This window comes from Leptidea sinapis, chromosome 47 (genome assembly GCF_905404315.1).
Source record: "Leptidea sinapis chromosome 47, ilLepSina1.1, whole genome shotgun sequence".
Lineage (NCBI taxonomy): Eukaryota > Metazoa > Arthropoda > Insecta > Lepidoptera > Pieridae > Leptidea > Leptidea sinapis.
Genome location: NC_066311.1, coordinates 6,215,318 through 6,234,294, shown reverse-complemented (window position 1 = coordinate 6,234,294; position 18,977 = coordinate 6,215,318). Strand labels below are relative to the sequence as shown.

The following is an 18,977-nucleotide window of genomic DNA, read 5'->3' as shown; positions in this document are numbered from 1 at the left end:
TCTTGTCCGGGAAATTCACACAATACACTAAGTTACCTATGTATTAGTCAAAGCACTACTACTATAATCTCATACTATCACTAGTAAATGCGTTGATTTAGGCCCAGTGGTCGAGGACAGCGGGGCTGACGATTCACGAATGACTTGCGGCTATAACGGTGGCCTGAAGGTAACTGCCTTTTAAGCGATCACGCCACCTTCGTACGTGTGCTTGAGAGGAAGGGAAGATGAAGTAGGATTATAAATATTAGTTAATTGGCGCGAACACGAGGTAACAATAAAACACAAAATATGAGTAAAAGTGTAAATAAAATTCACAATTCCAGATTAACTTTAATAGTGATAGCCTAGACTGATATATCAGCATTCTTTGTTATATTCTGTAAATATCTTGATCTTTCGATGACATATCGAGCACCAGCTTTGATACCTTCCCATGTTTCAAAACCAGCCTGACGGATAAAAGCAGGTTCAACAAGGAATCCGTTTAAATTATTCTGGTTTCTATAAGCCGGAAGTTCATAAGTGAATGACAAAATGTTGCCAAACGTTTGCACATAATCGCTAGCGCCACCAGATGCAAAATAATTAATCACATCGACGATATTTCCAACTCTGTAATTAGGATTACTGGGCCATTTCACAGCATCAATTCTTTGTGCCATTCGAACACCAACCATGTTCAAAATCAAAGCATTTGGCGGGAGCTGTCTATTTCCAAATGCAAAAAGAATCATACTCCCAAAGCTGTGAATATCAATGAATAATTGTAATCTGCCTCTAAATTCGTGAAGGACTCTTCTTACTGCTTGTGTTTCTGGTTCAGAAAATGCAGATGCGCCATGGAATGTGTCAGAGCAAGGATTATTGCTGGAGGCTGTGCCCCATTCATGATCAAAATTTCTATTTAAATCGACTCCCATACAGAAAAAATTGTTAGTAGGTCTCCGATTTTTCCGCCAAGTACGAGACTGAAAATCAGAGTAGATTATTAGTTACTAAATAGAGTATTTCACTGCATTACAATTTTGAATGTATTTAGTATTCAAATTCAATTTTATTTTATTCAAAATTGGATATAAAATCACTTATTGTAAAATCAAAATTATCACCTAGTCCAAAAGGTGTGCCTCAGACCTGAGAAGAACGGGCGTAACAAACTTAGCGGGCTTCTAATTAGATTCAAATCATACAATAAAATTATTATTATTATTTAATAGCCTGAGAGCGGTCGTTCCATTCCCATTCTGTGGTATCATTAAGAAAGTCATTTATGTTAACAATTCTTTTGAATTTCTTGATAAATTTGTTTGGAACATTGGAATATTGCTGTAAAAGAATATACAACGCCCCACAAAAGACTTACTAACTCGACTTAGCCGACTAGTAGGCATTATAAGTTTATGTTTGTTCCTGGTGTTAATATTATGGTTATGACAGCTTCTAGTAAATTCACTTATATGCCTATGTACATAACATAATCAAGAATAAATTGAGAGGCAACGGTCAAAATGTTTATTTCTTTAATTTTTTCTCTGAGTGATTCTTTAGGACCTAGGTTATAAATAGCACAGCCTAGGTTATTAATACACTACCCCATTGCTGTCTCACAAATTCACATTAATTTTATGGTATCATGTTAGTATCGGTATTATATTAATTATTAATAGAATAATTGACAAAAGGAAAAGACCTTAACATCTTCCATTTAAATGTGCCATTTACCAAGCGGCAATTAAGATAACAATGATCAATTTAACTGAAATTATATAGTTGTGTACTTCAAATCTCAATTGCTAGTTGAAAATATTCTTTTGTTTGATCAAATCTCAATTTTTATCATTTCTTTGCAACAAATAGTGCTAATAAGCTGTGTGCAGCCTTAAGAGGCTATGTTTGAGGCGTGTTAAGACAGGTTCATCTGATGGTAGACAGGTAATACGATTTTTGAAAAATCTAAGTTATGAGCGGCATCTGTTCGTCATTTTGAGACATATTTTGTATCACTACTTATGGTGCCCTTTAAAAAAAAACACAAAAATGGCGCCGCTGTTACTGTAATCCCCTTATTTTTATCATTAATATATTTTTATTCATTAAAAACGGCGATTATATGTATCAGTATGGTAATATTTTTAATAAGCAGTTTTATTTTGTAGGAACTTACACCCGTGTGAGTGAACTCGTAACCATCTGGATTCGCAATGGGAATAATGATCCAGTCTATATTGTTGACAAGGTCCTGGTCGGTGACGTCAATAACAAGCTTCTCAATAGCATACAGGGTAGCGGGGAGTGTTACCCATTCACGAGCATGTAACAATGATTGCAGAACTACGACAGGTCTAGACTGCGTCTGTGAAATGAGATATTATAACATTTAAGTTTATGTCTGAATGAACATAGTATTTGATTTATTAATCCAAATAAAACTAAACTAATTAATTTAGGAGTTCCCGTTAGTTATTGAAAGGAAATTAATTCAATATTTAAGCCTAACTAGCTTCTAAGAAACGGGGGTCATCCAATGGACACGGCAATGTTTCAAGCTGTTGCATGTTTTGACTTTCCAAAATTGGTAGGACCAGCCACATAATATAGAGTATTCTGGAGTATTCTCACATCTGGTGTGGTGTATCCCAGTATCAGCTCAAACCATTTGATAGCACCCGACACAGAGCAGCTTGAATTGTCAACAAGCCAGTACTTTATGAATGTCTCCATAGCTGGGCTTTGCATAGAGAAGTAGAGAAGTGTTTGATTAGAATTCTGAGGCCGAATTTCAATTTCACACCACACTTTCATTATGTATATTTACTCCCAGAAATGAAGGAAATCAAGTACTGTTACTACACTATTAGTATAAACTAAAAATGTTAACATTCAAAAGTTTATTAGCAAGTTAGTTACCTGGAAGTTATTTGTAGATATTCTAAGGTATCTTATCTCCCTTCCCTCTATGCTTCGACCAGCGGATGCTATTCTTACACGATTTGGAAACCTGTTGGCGAGATCCTGCATATGTCCGTCAACCTATAATACGCAAATTGATAAAGTATCAGCAAAATTGATATATAGTATACATTTCTGTCGTCGAATTTATAAATACATCCACAAATTTATTGGTAGTCTCATGTCTTATGTCTAATCCCTACTAATATCTTTCCTTTCATGGCGTGCGTGCGTGCAGAATGGGATGTCGCTATGCCAACTTAATGGCTGACAGGCTTGTCGTGCATGTTCCAGTATGACACAACTCTCTCTATTATCCCTACTTAAACATTTTATTGAGATAAAACCTTTAGTTGCGAATGCAACGGGCAACTACTAGTCTTATATATATTCAATTCTCGTGTCCCAGTGTTTGTTACCAAACTCCTCCGAAACGGCTAAACCATATTGTTTGAAAATTGGTGTGTATTTCGGGTAGGTCTGAGAATCGGACAACATCTATTTTTCATTCCCCTTAATGACGGGTCACCCCAAATTTTTTTTTAACAATTTTCATTTATCATTTATTTATTTTATTATGATTCAGCATTAAAAATACATACAACTTCAAATTTTCACCCGTCTACGGTCAACACTTATTTTACCACAGAACCGCAAGATGGCAATCGAATATAATAATAATTATTGTAGTACAATAAATTTTAGGTACGATATAAGTATTTGGTAAATCTGAGAATCGGTCGTCATCTATTTTTTATTCCACAAAATTTTTACTTATTGTTTTTATTTTATTACATTAGATGGCTAAACAACGTTTGCTACGTCAGCTAGTAATATTAAAAATGTTAATAACTAGAGCTTGGGAAAGCACATAGGCTACATTTTATCCTGCAAAAATCCATGGATCCCGCGGGACTTGTGAACAACTGAAATTCACATCGATGAACTATAACTATTACAAAAGTAGGTTAAGTTTGCCATAGCAATCTTCCTCGAAATAAGAGTCGTATAATATGTTGGGAAAGGGAGCGAAAACGGAAACTAAAACTATTAAGAACGTTGTCATTTTGGTCTGAAGCTGAAGTTGGAACATGAGTATCGGATAAAAAAAACACTGAAAATTAACATAACATCGAGAAAATTGTTAAAAAAGTTTCAACTTACACTTTCCGCACCTCACAAAAAATTTCTGGACCAAAATTTAGAGGCTATTTGAAAACAGTAACTGCGTAATTAATTTATAATTAATTTATTGATACAACAAAAACGGAGGACAAAGCTGGTCACAAATTTGTCTTGCCCACGAGGCAAGAGAGCCAGAGGACGCCATAAAGAACGATGGGTTGATGAGATCATAAAAACTTCTGGAGTAAACTCAGAGAGCAAAGTCAAGAACAACCTGGAAATTGTTGGAGGAGGCCTATATCCACCAGGGGCCAAAATTTATAATAAGATATCAGAACACTTAAATTACAGTGCAGAAACAAATACTAAAAAATATATAGCTATTTGAAAAAGTTACTTTTGGAAAATAGTAACTAATCTGTAAATGAAAATGTAGAGAAAAATATTTTTCGAATGTCTGCACCTCGATTGTTCATTTCTATGCCTTAGGTGCATGTGATAATTAAGTACTTTAAATATTTGTTTACTAACTATGTCACATGTAACGCAATTTATAAATAAATAACATCTATGACAATCTTTGGTAAATAATTGTTAAATTTCCACAGAAATATCTAATAACCAAACTTCTCCGAAGCGGCTGAACCGATTTGTATGAAATTTTGTGTGCAAATTGGTTAGGTCTGAGAATCGACCAATATTTATTTTTTATACAATTTTTTTGTTTTTTTTTTATTGATTTATATGGCGACACAACGAATGCCGGGTCAGCTGTTATTAATATAAAAGCAGTTTGTATTAATACTTACTACTGAATATCTGTGAATGACATCAAAAGAGAGACCAGGAGATGACCTTGAACTGTTACTCTTCGCAGCAGCAGATGCAAGCAATTCATCTTCAAGATCGAGCTCCCTAAAAAAGATCTCAGATTTAATTTGTGTCATACATCTCAGAAGTAAGGGTTATCACTTTAAAAAAAATGTTCAATTGTTTATATTTGAAACAGCGCCATCGTCAGTCAAAATTGAGGGTGAGCCGGTTGAGCTAGTGCGAGGCTCCTTTGCGCAGGACGCCGGCTAGAGTATGGGTACCACAGCACCTATTTCTGCCGTGAAGCAGTAATGTGTAAGCATTACTATGTTTCGGTCTGAAGGGCGCCGTAGCTAGTGAATTTACTGGACAAATGAGACTTAACATCTTTGTATCAAGGTGACGAGCGCATTTGTAGTGCCGCTCAGAATTTTTGGGCTTTTCAAGAATCCTGAGCGGCATTGCATTGTATTGGCCAGGGCGTATCAATTACTATCATCTGAACGTCCTGCTCGTCTCAAACTAACAACGCAATGCCACCAATCCAGAAGCTCTATGCAAGTGTGTTAATTATACATACAAAATTAAGTATTATAAGGAATACTTTAAGTATTACAAAATCTTTACTTTTTAATATCTGGACTCCTCAGTTGGTATTGAATTTTAACGCTGGATAATTCATTCTGGAAAATTTCCTTTACGTCCCTCGGAACTAGAACAAGTCCTTCAGAATGCGTTCCTGCGTAGCTCCATACGTCGAGGCTTATACGTTCCACCAAATTGTAAAAAAACGTAGTTTGATGTTCATTTGATAATTTTACTTCGTACAGCGCTGATCTGGAAATATAATAAGAATATGATGAACATGAAGCGTTTGGGAAGCTGCGAAAAATCTTCTATTCCAATGTACCACAGTTTCTGAAGACGAAGGTTATTTACTAGTGTGTTGCCAGTGATGACAGTGTCGCTTTCTATGGCCCTTATGATGATTCTCATTGTCGCTCAGAGGGCAATGGAGAGGGCTATGCTCGGAGTTTCCTTGCGAGATTGAATCATAAATGAAGAAATCCGTACGAGAACCATAGTCACCAACATAGCGCAGATTGCGAGACTAAAGTGGCAGTAGGCAGGGGACATCGTTCGACGGACAGATGGCCGTTGGGGCAGTAGGTATAGTCCTCGAATGGTGACCACGTACCGAAAGACGTAGTGTTGGTACCACAAGATGGAACGACGACCTGGTCAAGATCGCAGGAATAGATTGGATGAGGGCAGCGCAGGATCGTTCCTCAAGGCAATATTTGCGGAGGCCTTTATCCGGCAGTGGAAGTCTTCTGACTGAAATGATAATGATGATGACAAACTTGATATGACATCATTTGTTTTTTTTTTTTTAATATTCAAATTGTAGAAAAAATAATTATTTAATATTTTATAATTGTGTTGGCGATCGCTCCAAGATAGAGTACCGTATTCAAAGTATTTTATGTAATAGTATAATATATGTTTTTACGACAGGATCCGGAATTTGTGCAAAATGCAGGTATTGCGAAATTTACGGAAATTGTTAATATAATTATGAAAAAATCAAAGCGTGAATTTCTGCTTCGGAAATATACTGGCATAATATAAAATAATATCTTAAAATATGGTCCTATATGAATTTAATGCAATCTCTTTGAAGTCGGTAGGGACCCATGTAATAATATAAGGCACCAAATAATCTAATATATAAAATTTCATGTCGCGGTGTTTGTAGTTAAACTCCTTCGAAACGGCTTGACCGATTCTCATGAAATTTTGAGTGCATATTGGGTAGGTCTGAGAATCGGACATCATCTATTTTTAATCCCCCTAAATGTTACGGGTGGTCCACGCCAAATTTTACCTTTTTATTTTTTTGACATTTTTTTAAATTTGTTTGATTATGAGTCAGCATTAAAAAATACGTACAACTTCAAATTTTCCCATCTACGATCAACAGTTACTTTAGTATCGCGATTTTAATATCGGCTATACAACGTTTGCTGGGTCAGCTAGTATATTATAAAAGCAACATTTATAACGAATTATTTTTACTAAAATTGTATGTGCTATCATTGTCACTGAGTAGAGTTAATCTGCATAAAAAGATGTATCTTCTGAGTGGATGATATTATGCTCTGGATAGAACGGTAGTAGTTGTGTAATTAAATATAGTTACGGACATCATATAAAACGTATGTTTGTAAGCAATTCAAAAAAGGAGAAGTCCTCTATTTTAAGTATTTTTTCTTACCTATTTCTCCCCGTAGATGGTCATCGGGTTTAAATGATTCGTATAACTAGTAAAGCAAATATCTCCAGGGACTTTCTTTGGACGGGTTTTAAGCAAATATAGCAAGCACCCTTAATTAAATATATTTGTATTGAGATTTTTATTAATTGATTAAATTTTATACATCTTGTATTCAAACAAGTATTACATGGGGCACACTAAAAGTTTAATTACACTTCTAGCTAATCGGAACTATTTCAATTTCGAATGTTATATTTTTTTATAGTTCTTAGTAGTAAAAAAAAAAACAATTGGCAGGAAATCATTTGTCAATAGTTTTTTATCACACGTCAAAGTTCTACGTACGCAACGAAAATGGAATTAAGTCGAAAAGATTATAGAGCGATGATTTTTATGATTTTAGAAGTTCTCTCTCTCCGTAAGACTATGCCGCTCGTCTTCAAAATGACGAACTTCGTGAAGGGTAGCCTCCAACTGCCGTCAACGAAAATAATGTGGCTACTGTTAAGCGGCGAATTGAAGAAAACCCATGGATTACCTATGAGACAATTCAAGGACTATTGGGGATTGGTATGATCCAAATTTAGAAAATTTTACATGAAGAATTGAAAGTTCGGAAACTTTGTTGTCGTTGGATCCCTCATGAACTGAACATTGTGCTCACAGATGTTAATGAAGTACGACCACGGACTTTCTAATGCTGTTTATGACATTGTTACAGGAGACGAAACGTGGATTTATTGTTTTGAACCCAAAAAAAAAGCAATCTTGTGAATGGGTGTTTGAAAATGAGAACAGGCCAACAAAAGTGAGGCAGACGAGAAATGTTGGTAAGAAAATTATCGCATTTTTTTTCTCAGCTACAGGTCCGATCTGCACAATTCCACTTGAAGATCAAAAGAGTGTTAATGCCGATTGGTATTCTACCATTTGTTTACCCAGGCTGTTAAAAAAAGTTCGTGAAAGACGACCAAAAAGCCGCTTTCTCCTTGTTTTAAAATTTACATCAACTCACCCAATATATTGTTCATGCCGAGCTAAAACTATACAAAATGATATTTGCAGAAGCAACAAGAAATTGAACATTTTAGACCGATGTCGTTGGTAAGACAAAGTTTAATGTTTTAAAGAGAATTCATTTAATTGCGAAAGAGTAACCTTATCAATGAATACAAGTGACGTTAAGGCTGATAAATGTATTCGATAATTAATTGATAAGTTAAGTCTCAAAATTGAGGATTACGTAAAAAAAGACGTATTAAAGAAGATTATAATCCGTAAAATTATTTGCATCCTTGAACGGACACGTATATAAGGGTTTGATGGAGTTATCTGGAGATGATAGTTCTGAATAGTTGATAAAACATGATTTTTCAGAGATGTGTGTTCGACTGTAATAAAAATTCCCATTCATCATATATAATATACATTGATCCAGAGCTTGTATGTTAGTATAGAAATAAAGAAAAATATTAATCCAAATGTTTTGAGTTTTCCTTAGTGTTAATTCCGCCAATATTTGTCTTTTAAACAATTTGTCACGTGTTTCGCCTCTACACGAAGCGTCCTCAGGACATGTTGACTCGACAAAACCAGATTTCGGCGATTTTGGCGTAACACGTGTCGAATTGTTTAAAAGACAATTAATATTGGCGGAATTAACACTAAAAAAACTTAAAAAATTTGGATAATTATGGATTTCCGCAAAGTAACGCCTTCTTCAATAAATTTACGAGATATTAAAGCAAATAATTGCAAAAAAACATACTTGCATTTTTCAGCATATTACTTGTCATTTTTGTCAGTAGAACTATATGTTTTTCAATAATTTCTGCATGCTATTTCAATTCAAATGCCACCTGATTACAGTATTTCAACACTGCTAAAAAAAATTTACCAAAACAGCACTTGACAATACGATATGACACAATATTACTTCATTCGGATTATGTTACGACATTAACCTAATGTACATGTAAAGAAAATTCAAATGAATTGTGAAGTAATGAAAACGTCAATTTGACTATCAAGTCAAGTCTAGACTAATTTTACATGGCTGTTAACTCTTATTATATAAACTTGATTTTTACGGCTAATTCATTTACTTGATTTGCATCGCTATCTTTAATGACTTCTAAATAAAACACTTTTTAAAGGATTAAAACGCATGTAGTTATTCCTTTTTTTGCATTAGATTTTTGCGTAAAGTTAAATTTTTGCAAGGTACCTAAACGGTGAATACCTTCACCACCCGTCACAACTTCTTTCTGTTGGTTAATGTTTGTTGCAGAGTGCCCACCGCCTATGTGATGCTGACCATCTCAATCAGGAGTTAAAGCATGTTAAGAAAGTACTCCATGAGAAAAAACTTCAGCCTCCTCGTCAGCCATCAACTGCAGCCTACCTGCCATTTGTAAAGGATGTAACGAGCTTCAATTAATACCTTTTTCAAGCCACATAAGTATATCCAGCTACTCTCGAGACTAGTAAAGTGTAATATTCCACTGCAAGATGCGGGTGTCTATAAACTGGACTGTGGCCTGTCTTACATTGGGCAAACCAAACGCAATATCTCAAGCCGACTTAAAAGAACACATTGCGGATATGTAATACAGACGTCACCCTTAGTTACATAGAGAACATATAATAAACCGTCCAAACCATTACATCCGCTTCGATCAACTAAAAGTTTTAGTGAAAGAGAAAAGATTTCTCCCAAGACTGGTGAAGGTGAAGCCACTGAAGTTAAGAAACACCCAAATTACAATAGAGAAGACCGTCTCGTAATATTATCTAACACCCCAGGTGTTCATCCAACAATCTCTAAATTGAAACCCAAAACTACACATACCAAAAAAGATGACACCTCCGAGGCAATAGATGGCGCTATACTTCATAATGACAACTATGACAAATACTATCTTCATTCACTCATTTCATCTGCAGTCCCGCTGAAAATGAGATCTGAAAAAGTCTTGAAAACTTGGGTTAGCTTAAATAATAATAAAAATGTAACTTTTACTCAAAAATGTAATGTAAAAACAGACGCGTTAATCAAAGAAAATTACCTAAATGACTTTACTTTATTTACGACCAATCAACCAAGTGATTCATTGCAAATATTTTTTTTTCCAGATAGGAATTTAAATCACCTAATGAACGTCAAAATCACAAAATCATGAATGGGCACAAGCAACTCAGAGGACCTCTTTTTTAATAAATTTCTATTATTTAAATGTAGTTTCAATTATAAATTCATTAAAGTGCAGTACCTAGCCTATGCTAGTTAAATGTTTTTTTTTCAATTCTTTTGAATTTCGTAACACATTTGTTTTTTTGTACATTTTTCGGTGTTATGTTATTAAAGCATATAATAATAGTAATAAAGCCCTTTATTCAGACCAACTTAGTATCTATTTACAAATTATTATGATCTAAAACCTATGAATATAACGAATTTATTTTTGTTGCTAAACTAGTCTTAATATAGTCTAATACTTAACTATTTTTTGTAGGTCTGTTTGCCAATTGGCGAAGGCCTCCTCCAACATTTCCATTCCTGCCTATCTTGGGCAACTCTATTCCATGTAACTTCTGCTACTTGTCTAAACTCTGCTACTTTTCTGTGGTCTGCCCCTTTTCTTTTTCCCTTCTCTAGGGTACCATCGTGTCACAATTTTGCTCCATTTCTCTTGACCTCTTATCATGTGTCCTGCCCATTTCCATTTCAGTCTTTTGATTTTGGATGTTATGTCTATGACCTTCGTCTTTTTTCTGATGACATGGTTTTGTATTCTGTCCGTCCTTTTTACATTCAGCATACTTCTTTACATTACGTTGGCAGTTTTCCAGTTTTCTCACCGTATTTTGTGTTAAAGGCCATGTTTGGCTACCATACATTACGACAGGTAGTACGCAGGTGTTAAATAGTTTTTTCTTTGCATTAATGTGAAGAGTTTTGTCTTTCATGGCCTCTCTCAGGCTCCAGTATCTCTTCCAGCAATTTGCTATTCTTCTCTCAACTTCTTTGGGTATATGACCATCTCGTGTTATTAGCTGTCCCAGATAGGTGTAGTCGTCGGTGTAATCGATTTTAGTTATTTCCTAGATGTGTAGTGGCTTTCTTTCTGTTTGTCATTACCTTCGTTTTTAATTAAAGCATATACATCGCCCAATAAAATACTTACTAATTCAACCGAGTAGTAGGCATATATTTGATGGCGTTATAGCCGGACTGTGCATAATATGTTTAATCACGTCGCGTAGGTTCGGTTTTCTTAATTGCCAAATGTTACCACAATTCTGTACCGAGGAAAGAACTGTAATATTAAAATAGCTGCCGAAATTATCTGCAGCCAATTTTAATTTTACTCGAACCTGATCAATACGAGGCTATTTTTAGTTGTTCTCTCATCATGACGTATCAGTTATTGTCCATTATGAACGAATCGAAGTGGCTTTTGACTTGTTGATATCTGTATCGGATGCACTTTTAAGTGTTTTATTGTTGTCACAAAAAATGGTTGCGTCGCGTCGTAGTTTTTTTTTAATTTTTTTGAATTTTTTTTTATGATATAGGAGGACAAACGAGCGTACGGGTCACCTGTTGTTAAGTGATCACCGCCGCCCACAATATCTTGCAACACTAGAGGAATCACAGGAGCGTTGCCGGCCTTTAAGGAAGGTGTACGCACTTGTTTTGAAGGTACCCATGTCGTATCGTCCCGGAAACACCAATTTATAAGTTTAATAACCTTGATATAAAATATCGCATGACACGCAGACATTTTTATTATGTATGATACACTGGTCACTTAGAATGCAATATCCTATGTGACCCGACATAATATGTTGTTCTGTTCATAATAAAAAAAATCTTGAGGATGTAATTATGTAAAATCCGTTCTTAGTTGACCTCTACTCGATTGGAATATTCCTACCAAATTTCAAGTCAAGTATCATTGAAAAATGAAGCTGTATTGGGAACATTTTTGCCTGTTAATTTTTGTGATTTCAAATGTCGTCTTAAACTGAAGAAATCATACCACAGACTTCATATAGCATTTAACGATGAGGATCCTTTTAAAGCAACATTTATTGTTGGTATAATGAACTTAACCGCGGTCGACTAACTTTGAGAGATGAAGATAGAAGTGGTTGAGGAAAAACAAGTGACTCCACCGAAAAGTTTAATTCAAGAAAACAGCCAAATTACACTATCAAAATATTCAGCATTTACTTAAGATAGGATCGGATAGTTTTCATGAAATACAAGGGCATCATCGTGTGAGAAGGATAGTGACACGCTGATTGCTGTACAACTTGACCGATGCTCAGTAGGATACCCGCATCGATAGTTGCCATTATACTCGTATGATTAATAAATTCGAAGCTGGCAAGACTCGGATGTTTGTGATATCATCACAGGTGACAAATTTCGGATTCATCAATACAATCTACAGCCGTTTTCAATAACGTATCTCTAGTTACGGATATATTGCTATCACCGCTTAATGACAAGATCTTATCTATCCATTGTTATGTCCAAGCTCTCTGTCGATAGGTTATTAAAATGTGAGTAAGCGTAAAAAGATAGATTTGTCTACCTCTAGTGAGTTACATTAAGGATAGATGGGTTATTGAAAACGGCCGTTGGCCATGAAGGTCTTATAGAAAGTTTGGGTGTTTCAAAACGAAGCAAAGCCAACCAAAGATAAGCGATCTAGAATCGCTTGTTTTTGTAGTTTGACTGGGTACTTAGTTTTAATACAAAATCAACGTAGTATTTATGGTGAATGGTATACTACAAAATACTTTCCAAAGATTTCACTGCTAGCAACACACAAAGCTCTTCGGGCTGTTTTTCACCACGACAATGGACTTTCTAAACAGCATTCTAGTCAAACCACATGCCTGACTCCTGTATAAACCACCGTACAGACCTGATTTAGCCCAAATATATAATAAAAAAAATTGCTCAAAGGGATACAGTTTTGTCGTCGCAAGATGCGCTATCACCATTCGAGAAGGCTATAGAAGAGGTAACTGAAGCAGACTGGAAAAAGAATATTTACAAATGAGTTCAGCCACATGAAACTTTGTATAGATACTGATGCAAGGTCCTTTGAAAAGATTTAATTTAAAAAAGATACATACACATTTGAGAAATGGTTTCTTTTAATAGCGTTTGAGTTAGAGGTTGAGTGGGCTAGTGGTCACGATTTTTGTACCGCTTCAGTTTTCCAAAATGGTATTTTTATGTATCAGTCGATTCGTTTCGAAAAACCCTTTCCAAATTTTTTAGCACTCTTCATATTTCGATTTGACTAATTGATGAGTTTAAGCCGACAAACTATTGTTTATATCATTATAAAGACCTTCGCAGCATTTCAAAGTCAGAAGATTTAAATAAAATAGCTCTCAATCAGGGTTCTTCAATTCTTCAATCAGTTCTGGGTGTAATAATTTACAGTCCTCACTCAACGAAACGATTTCATTGAATCTTTGGCTATCGAGTGATATAATAGATACTGCATTTGGATCATATGTTTGTAGATCTTCTGGGTTACCTCTCACTATTGACGCAAAAGTAAAAACGTTGTCAAAATTTACTAAAAACTGATTAAATGTAGGTAATATTGTAACCACTTGTACTTATATTTGGTATAAAACATTAAACAGATGTGGCTTTTTATCGAACAGTATATCATTTTTATAGACTTTTTGATTATAATTTATTTAACACAAATGATATTCGACCTTATCGTTTAAATGTTAGAAATACAAATGTATAAGTTGCTTATTGCCAAATCCCTTGAGCCCATAATATGTGTAGTAAATAAGCATTTATATGAATTGTTAAAGACATTCTATTTCAAACAGCCGACGAAAATGAAGGAGTTTATAATATTTGTTGGAATACTTGTTTCCTTTGTTATATTATGTCCAGTACATTCTAGGTAAGTTTATAAGATTTTTTAACCGACTTAAAAAAAGGAGGAGGTTCTTAATTCGTTGGAATTCTTTTTTTTTGTTTGTTACCTCAGAACTTTCGACTGAGAGAAACGGTTGTGATAATTCTTTTTTTATTTGAAAGCTGGTGCTTCATGTGTGGTCCCATTGTAATCTGCAAATTTGCAATTATTTTTATACATTTAATACATTTTGTTATCTATTGTTTTGAAATAGTATTTTTGAAGTCGGTTGTTTATAAATTATTTATTCAAATTTTTTTCACGATATTTTTTTTTTCGTTCGTTTATTACTTCTCTAATTCGTATGTACATGTGTTGGATGCTTTATAAGGTCGGCAACATTCTTGTTATTGTTACATCTGATGTTAAAAGAGAGTGTGTACCGCGGTGATCATACCATCAGGTTACCCGTATGTTTGTCCTAGTACTTCACAAAACAATAATTATCTAAAATAATATTATATTTATAAACAGGAAACATTTTTGTATGTTTGTTTGTAATGTTTTCACACAAAAACTACTGAACCTATTTCAATAACTAATAAATATGAATGTTTGTTTCCGAGTCATAGATGTGTATATGTATTTATGTATGTTTAAGTAAGTATATTGTATTAAATATATCGTTGTCTTGCACCCATAGTACAGGGTACCTAGTTTGGGGCAAGATAATTAAAAAAAAAGTGTTATAGCTTTTCGAATTATGTAAACTTATTTTAATTTAAAGAAAAACTATTGAAGTAGACGTCATTTTGCGGTAATCTATAATAATCCAACTGTTTTGAGTTTTCTTGAGTGTTAATTCCATCGCCGAGACACAAGAGTCTCGTGCCAGAGTTTAGCGAGTCAACATCTCCTAAGGATGCCTCGTGTAGAAGCGAAACAATTGTTGGAAGACGAATATTGGCGGAATTAACACTCAAGATAACTCAAAACATGTTGATTATTTTAATTTGTTTTATTTTTAAAATACCTAATGTAGCCAAAATTGTTAAAGCATTAAATTTCTGTTATAGCCAAATCAACAAAGACCTGAGCGGTAAGCCGACTACACCTGATGGATCTAGAAGTATTAACAGCCGTCTTTCATATGACCGGTATCATACTACATCCACGGTACGCCAATCAAATTCAAGTATTTTTAAAATTTATTCTTCGTTAGGCGCGTTGTGAAAAATGATGAAAGTGAAATTTTAAAGTAACTAGTTTCTAAATATCTCTTAAATTATAATGTTAACTCTTAGATTAAAGATTGCTCTCCGCTGCTCTCCAACTAGATACCGCAGGCGTAGTTGCAAAGTGCGGCAACTAATACTACGCCCAAGTACTGGAGCCAGTCCCGACCAATGTGTGACGTTGACATGCCAAATGTTCTGTTAAACTTTGCTAATAATTGAAATTATAATACCGGGTTGCATATTATAACTTTGTAAAAATAATACTACAAGAAATAAGAAAGACACTGGGATCACATATCATCAGTAAGTATTTTGTATTTTATTAATTTCAATGTAAAATGACACGAAGCGTAAGTTACAAATATTTTGATAGATGCCATTCAGTTTCAAGATGCCAGGCACACAAGCATCTAATAGTTGCTGTAAAAAAGCTATTGTTCATAGGTAGCGCGGTATCTAGTTGGAGCGCAGCGGAGACCAATTCTTATATAAGTGTTAACTTATATAAGTGTTAACTATTATACAGACAGTACTATGGAGTGTATCGTCTTCATGGTAGGTAATAATATTCAATTGGTTATTCAAACATTTACGAATCTTTAACAAACGTGTTTTATATTTATGGGTTAAATGTGTTAAAACTAAGTATCCTACCGTAATAGACTAACCCTGTGTGAAAATGAGATAACCATCCTTACATAAAAACCTAAGTGTGAGAAAGAGACGGATTATTTTTTAATGACAGTACAATATTGTACATTTTATTTAAAACTAGATGACCCGACAGACGTTGTTCTGTATATAATAAATAAAATAATGTTTTTATAATATAAATTTGTCAATAATATATTATAATATCAAGAATTACTTCGTAAAATATGCACCCTGTTGTCGTAATGAAATTGTTTCACAGCAGAACTGTCAAACCGTGCGTCGATAAATTCTCTCATAGAAATTATGTATGGACACATCAAAGGAAAAACAAATTTGTTGTTGCTATTTAATTCCGAGCATTTTCCTATTTATTCACCTTTTAAACCTTCTCTGGACTTCCACAAATAATTCAAGACCTAAATTTTCCAAATCGGTCCAGCCGTTCTCGAGTTTTAGCGAGACTAACGAACAGCAATTCATTTTTATATATGTAAAGATAATGCTGGGAGAGGTACTTGAGCCGCTTTTTCTCTCTCAGAGCGCTATTTGCTTCTGAAGCGGTGGTAGTGTTAGAAATGACATCAACAATAATTCTATAGGAATCAATTGTGAGAAAATAAATGCCCTTTTATACCTTTTTTTGCCTTCAGATTGAAAATTACATAGATGAAATTGCTGCTGAATATCCCAATGTAGCAAAACTAGTAATACCCACAAACTCCTTCCGTGGTAGACCCATCAGATATTTAAAGATATCTAGCACAAACTTTGAAGATAGAAGTAAGCCAATTATTTTTATCGATGGCGGAACTCATGGCAGAGAATGGCTTACAATACCACCAGTTACTTACGCGATACATAAGCTGGTAGAGGATGTTACAGAACCTGATCTTCTCGAAAAATTTGATTGGATACTACTACCAATGGTCAATCCAGATGGATACAATCATTCTATTGAAATAGTAAGTTAATCGTTTAAATAATGTTATTTATAAGAGCAAGATACTTATAATTTAAATGATTCAGCCAGTGGTTTCACCAGAAATTCTGTTTGTATATATTTTTTTATGAAATTGTATTTCTTTTATTATTAAAACTTCCGTGAGACATTTTACCTGCATATTTTTTTATATCGGTTTTACCCACGATTAATCGGTGTTGGTATAGACTAGTTCCGGAACAATTGAAGGAACACCATGGTGACTGTTGTGAGTTCGCGGTCGCGTCCCGTCTAGCACTACGAATTCGCGCTCGCAGTGCGTGGCTTGACAGGGCGGGGGGCATAGGGCTGAAATGGTTGCATCATTACTTACGTTTACGGGTGCACAAAATAAATGACATCTGATTGGTCCGAAACTACTTGGTACCATTATCAATCATATCATAATCATCAGTCGTGAGTAAAGCCCATACAGATAAGTTTAGTTATATTATTTCATCAGCATGTTTTGAAATGCGACAGTTATATTTTTTGATGACTTGATTTGAATCTACACCGTGAAGTTAGTCAAGCTCTAGTTAGTTTATGTTCAAGATATTATTTATTTACCATGTGAATCTATTTTATCTATCAAGTCAATACATAACAACAGACAATTTCTATACTAATCAAGACTACGGAGATTTGTATTTAAAATAGTGTTAGCTTCTTTTGAAGATTTGCATTGATGCCTAGTTTGAAAGTTATGAAGTGATTTTGGTTTTGCAATGCTAAAGAACTTCTTACATGCACACCTACTTATGAAGGTGTACGAGTGGAACATCGCACATCACGTTGCGCCCTGTCAGCGGTTACGCTGGCGCGTGTCGTGTTTCCACATTTTCCCCAGTTCACGTTCGAGCATCAATCGTTTCTCGTGTGCTCACAACCATTTACCATTATAACCATTTAGACTTAGTTCAATAAACTAATTGTTCTTAAGTCTAGTTTAATATATGAACCAAACATAAAATAATCTGTACGGCAACCAGAACACCGTACATCGTGGTCCTTCGAGCCGGATGCCATACAATTTTCATTAGAATGACAGTTTGTTCTTTTTCCAGAATGCTGCATGGCACAAAAGCCGTTCAACTGATAATGATCCCCTAAGCGTTGTCTGTATCGGCGTAGACATCGACAGAAACTTTGATTTTTTCTGGGACACCGTCGGCACAAGCGAGAATCCTTGTTCCAACTTCTACCCTGGAAACCGTACATTCTCAGAAGTCGAAACGCGCATGGTGCGTGATATACTTCATGAGAACTTAGACAGAATGCTGATGTACATTTCTATGTCAAGTTTTGGAAGCATGATATTATATCCGTGGGGCCACGACGGATCACTATCCAATCAGGCCTTTGCCCTGCATACTGTTGGAGTGGTTATGGCAAATGCTATAAAAGAAAATACTATTCCGAGCTTTATGGACTATAGAGTTGGGAATGAAGCTTTGGTACGCGGGTTTATAGCATCAGGGATGTCTACAGACTACGCCCATGATATTGGCGTGCCTTTGTCATATAAAATAGAATTGCCAGGGCTTTTTGGAGGTTTCTTTATGATGCCCGCTTATATCGAGCAAGTCGTCCGAGAAACATGGGCTGGAATAGTTGCGGGCGCAAGAAGAGCTAGTCAATTACAATAGACTGCATGGATAGTATTAAATAAACAAATAAATACTGTTTAGTTTTTTAATAAAAGAAAATGTAAAAGGGTATTCTTCGATGCAAAATTTATGGTTTTAAGATAATGTAAATTTAAGCGAGCAATTCTTGTACTAAGTATATTTTTGTATTTATGCTTTTAATCTCATTTCTTATGTTTTTGAATCAGAAATTATTGTAAATATACATTTTTGTAACTTTCAATTTTATTAATAATGTTTTTATTTGATTTGGATTAGTAAAACATGCTGCCATCCCCTATAGGCCCCTTTTATACGGATTTTATAAGCATTAACGTATACTTAGGTATAAGTTGATGCACACCGATATTGAGCATGATCCCATATAAACCCAGA

At 34.7% G+C, this 18,977-nt stretch overlaps 2 protein-coding genes across 2 annotated transcripts; one reads left to right on the top strand and one right to left on the bottom strand.

Moving 5' to 3' along the window:
* Positions 1 to 290: 290 nt before the first annotated feature.
* Positions 291 to 8,301, bottom strand: LOC126978137 (carboxypeptidase B-like). Its single transcript, XM_050826882.1, has 6 exons — positions 8,184 to 8,301; positions 5,518 to 5,727; positions 4,887 to 4,992; positions 2,911 to 3,033; positions 2,168 to 2,356; positions 291 to 971 (listed from the first exon to the last, which is right to left on the bottom strand). Exons 1-6 carry the CDS (start codon positions 8,252 to 8,254, stop codon positions 348 to 350), a joined length of 1,323 nt encoding a protein of 440 aa, XP_050682839.1. The 5' UTR covers positions 8,255 to 8,301; the 3' UTR covers positions 291 to 347.
* Positions 8,302 to 14,041: 5,740 nt separating this feature from the next.
* On the top strand, positions 14,042 to 18,639 carry LOC126978168 (carboxypeptidase B-like). Its single transcript, XM_050826928.1, has 4 exons — positions 14,042 to 14,127; positions 15,159 to 15,258; positions 16,625 to 16,936; positions 18,021 to 18,639. Exons 1-4 carry the CDS (start codon positions 14,060 to 14,062, stop codon positions 18,600 to 18,602), a joined length of 1,062 nt encoding a protein of 353 aa, XP_050682885.1. The 5' UTR covers positions 14,042 to 14,059; the 3' UTR covers positions 18,603 to 18,639.
* Positions 18,640 to 18,977: the final 338 nt, after the last annotated feature.

Bases quoted from the DNA above. Each gene is read 5' to 3' on its own strand.
- LOC126978168 (XM_050826928.1), top strand. From the start codon at position 14,060: ATGAAGGAGTTTATAATATTTGTTGGAATACTTGTTTCCTTTGTTATA. The intron at 15,259-16,624 runs GTACGCCAATCA...TTTTGCCTTCAG, and splicing joins GGTATCATACTACATCCACG to ATTGAAAATTACATAGATGA. The intron at 16,937-18,020 runs GTAAGTTAATCG...TTCTTTTTCCAG, and splicing joins ACAATCATTCTATTGAAATA to AATGCTGCATGGCACAAAAG.
- LOC126978137 (XM_050826882.1), bottom strand. From the start codon at position 8,254: ATGTTCAATTTCTTGTTGCTTCTGCAAATATCATTTTGTATAGTTTTA. The intron at 5,728-8,183 runs GTGAGTTGATGT...TTATATTTCCAG, and splicing joins CGGCATGAACAATATATTGG to ATCAGCGCTGTACGAAGTAA. The intron at 3,034-4,886 runs GTAAGTATTAAT...TGCGTATTATAG, and splicing joins TCATTCACAGATATTCAGTA to GTTGACGGACATATGCAGGA.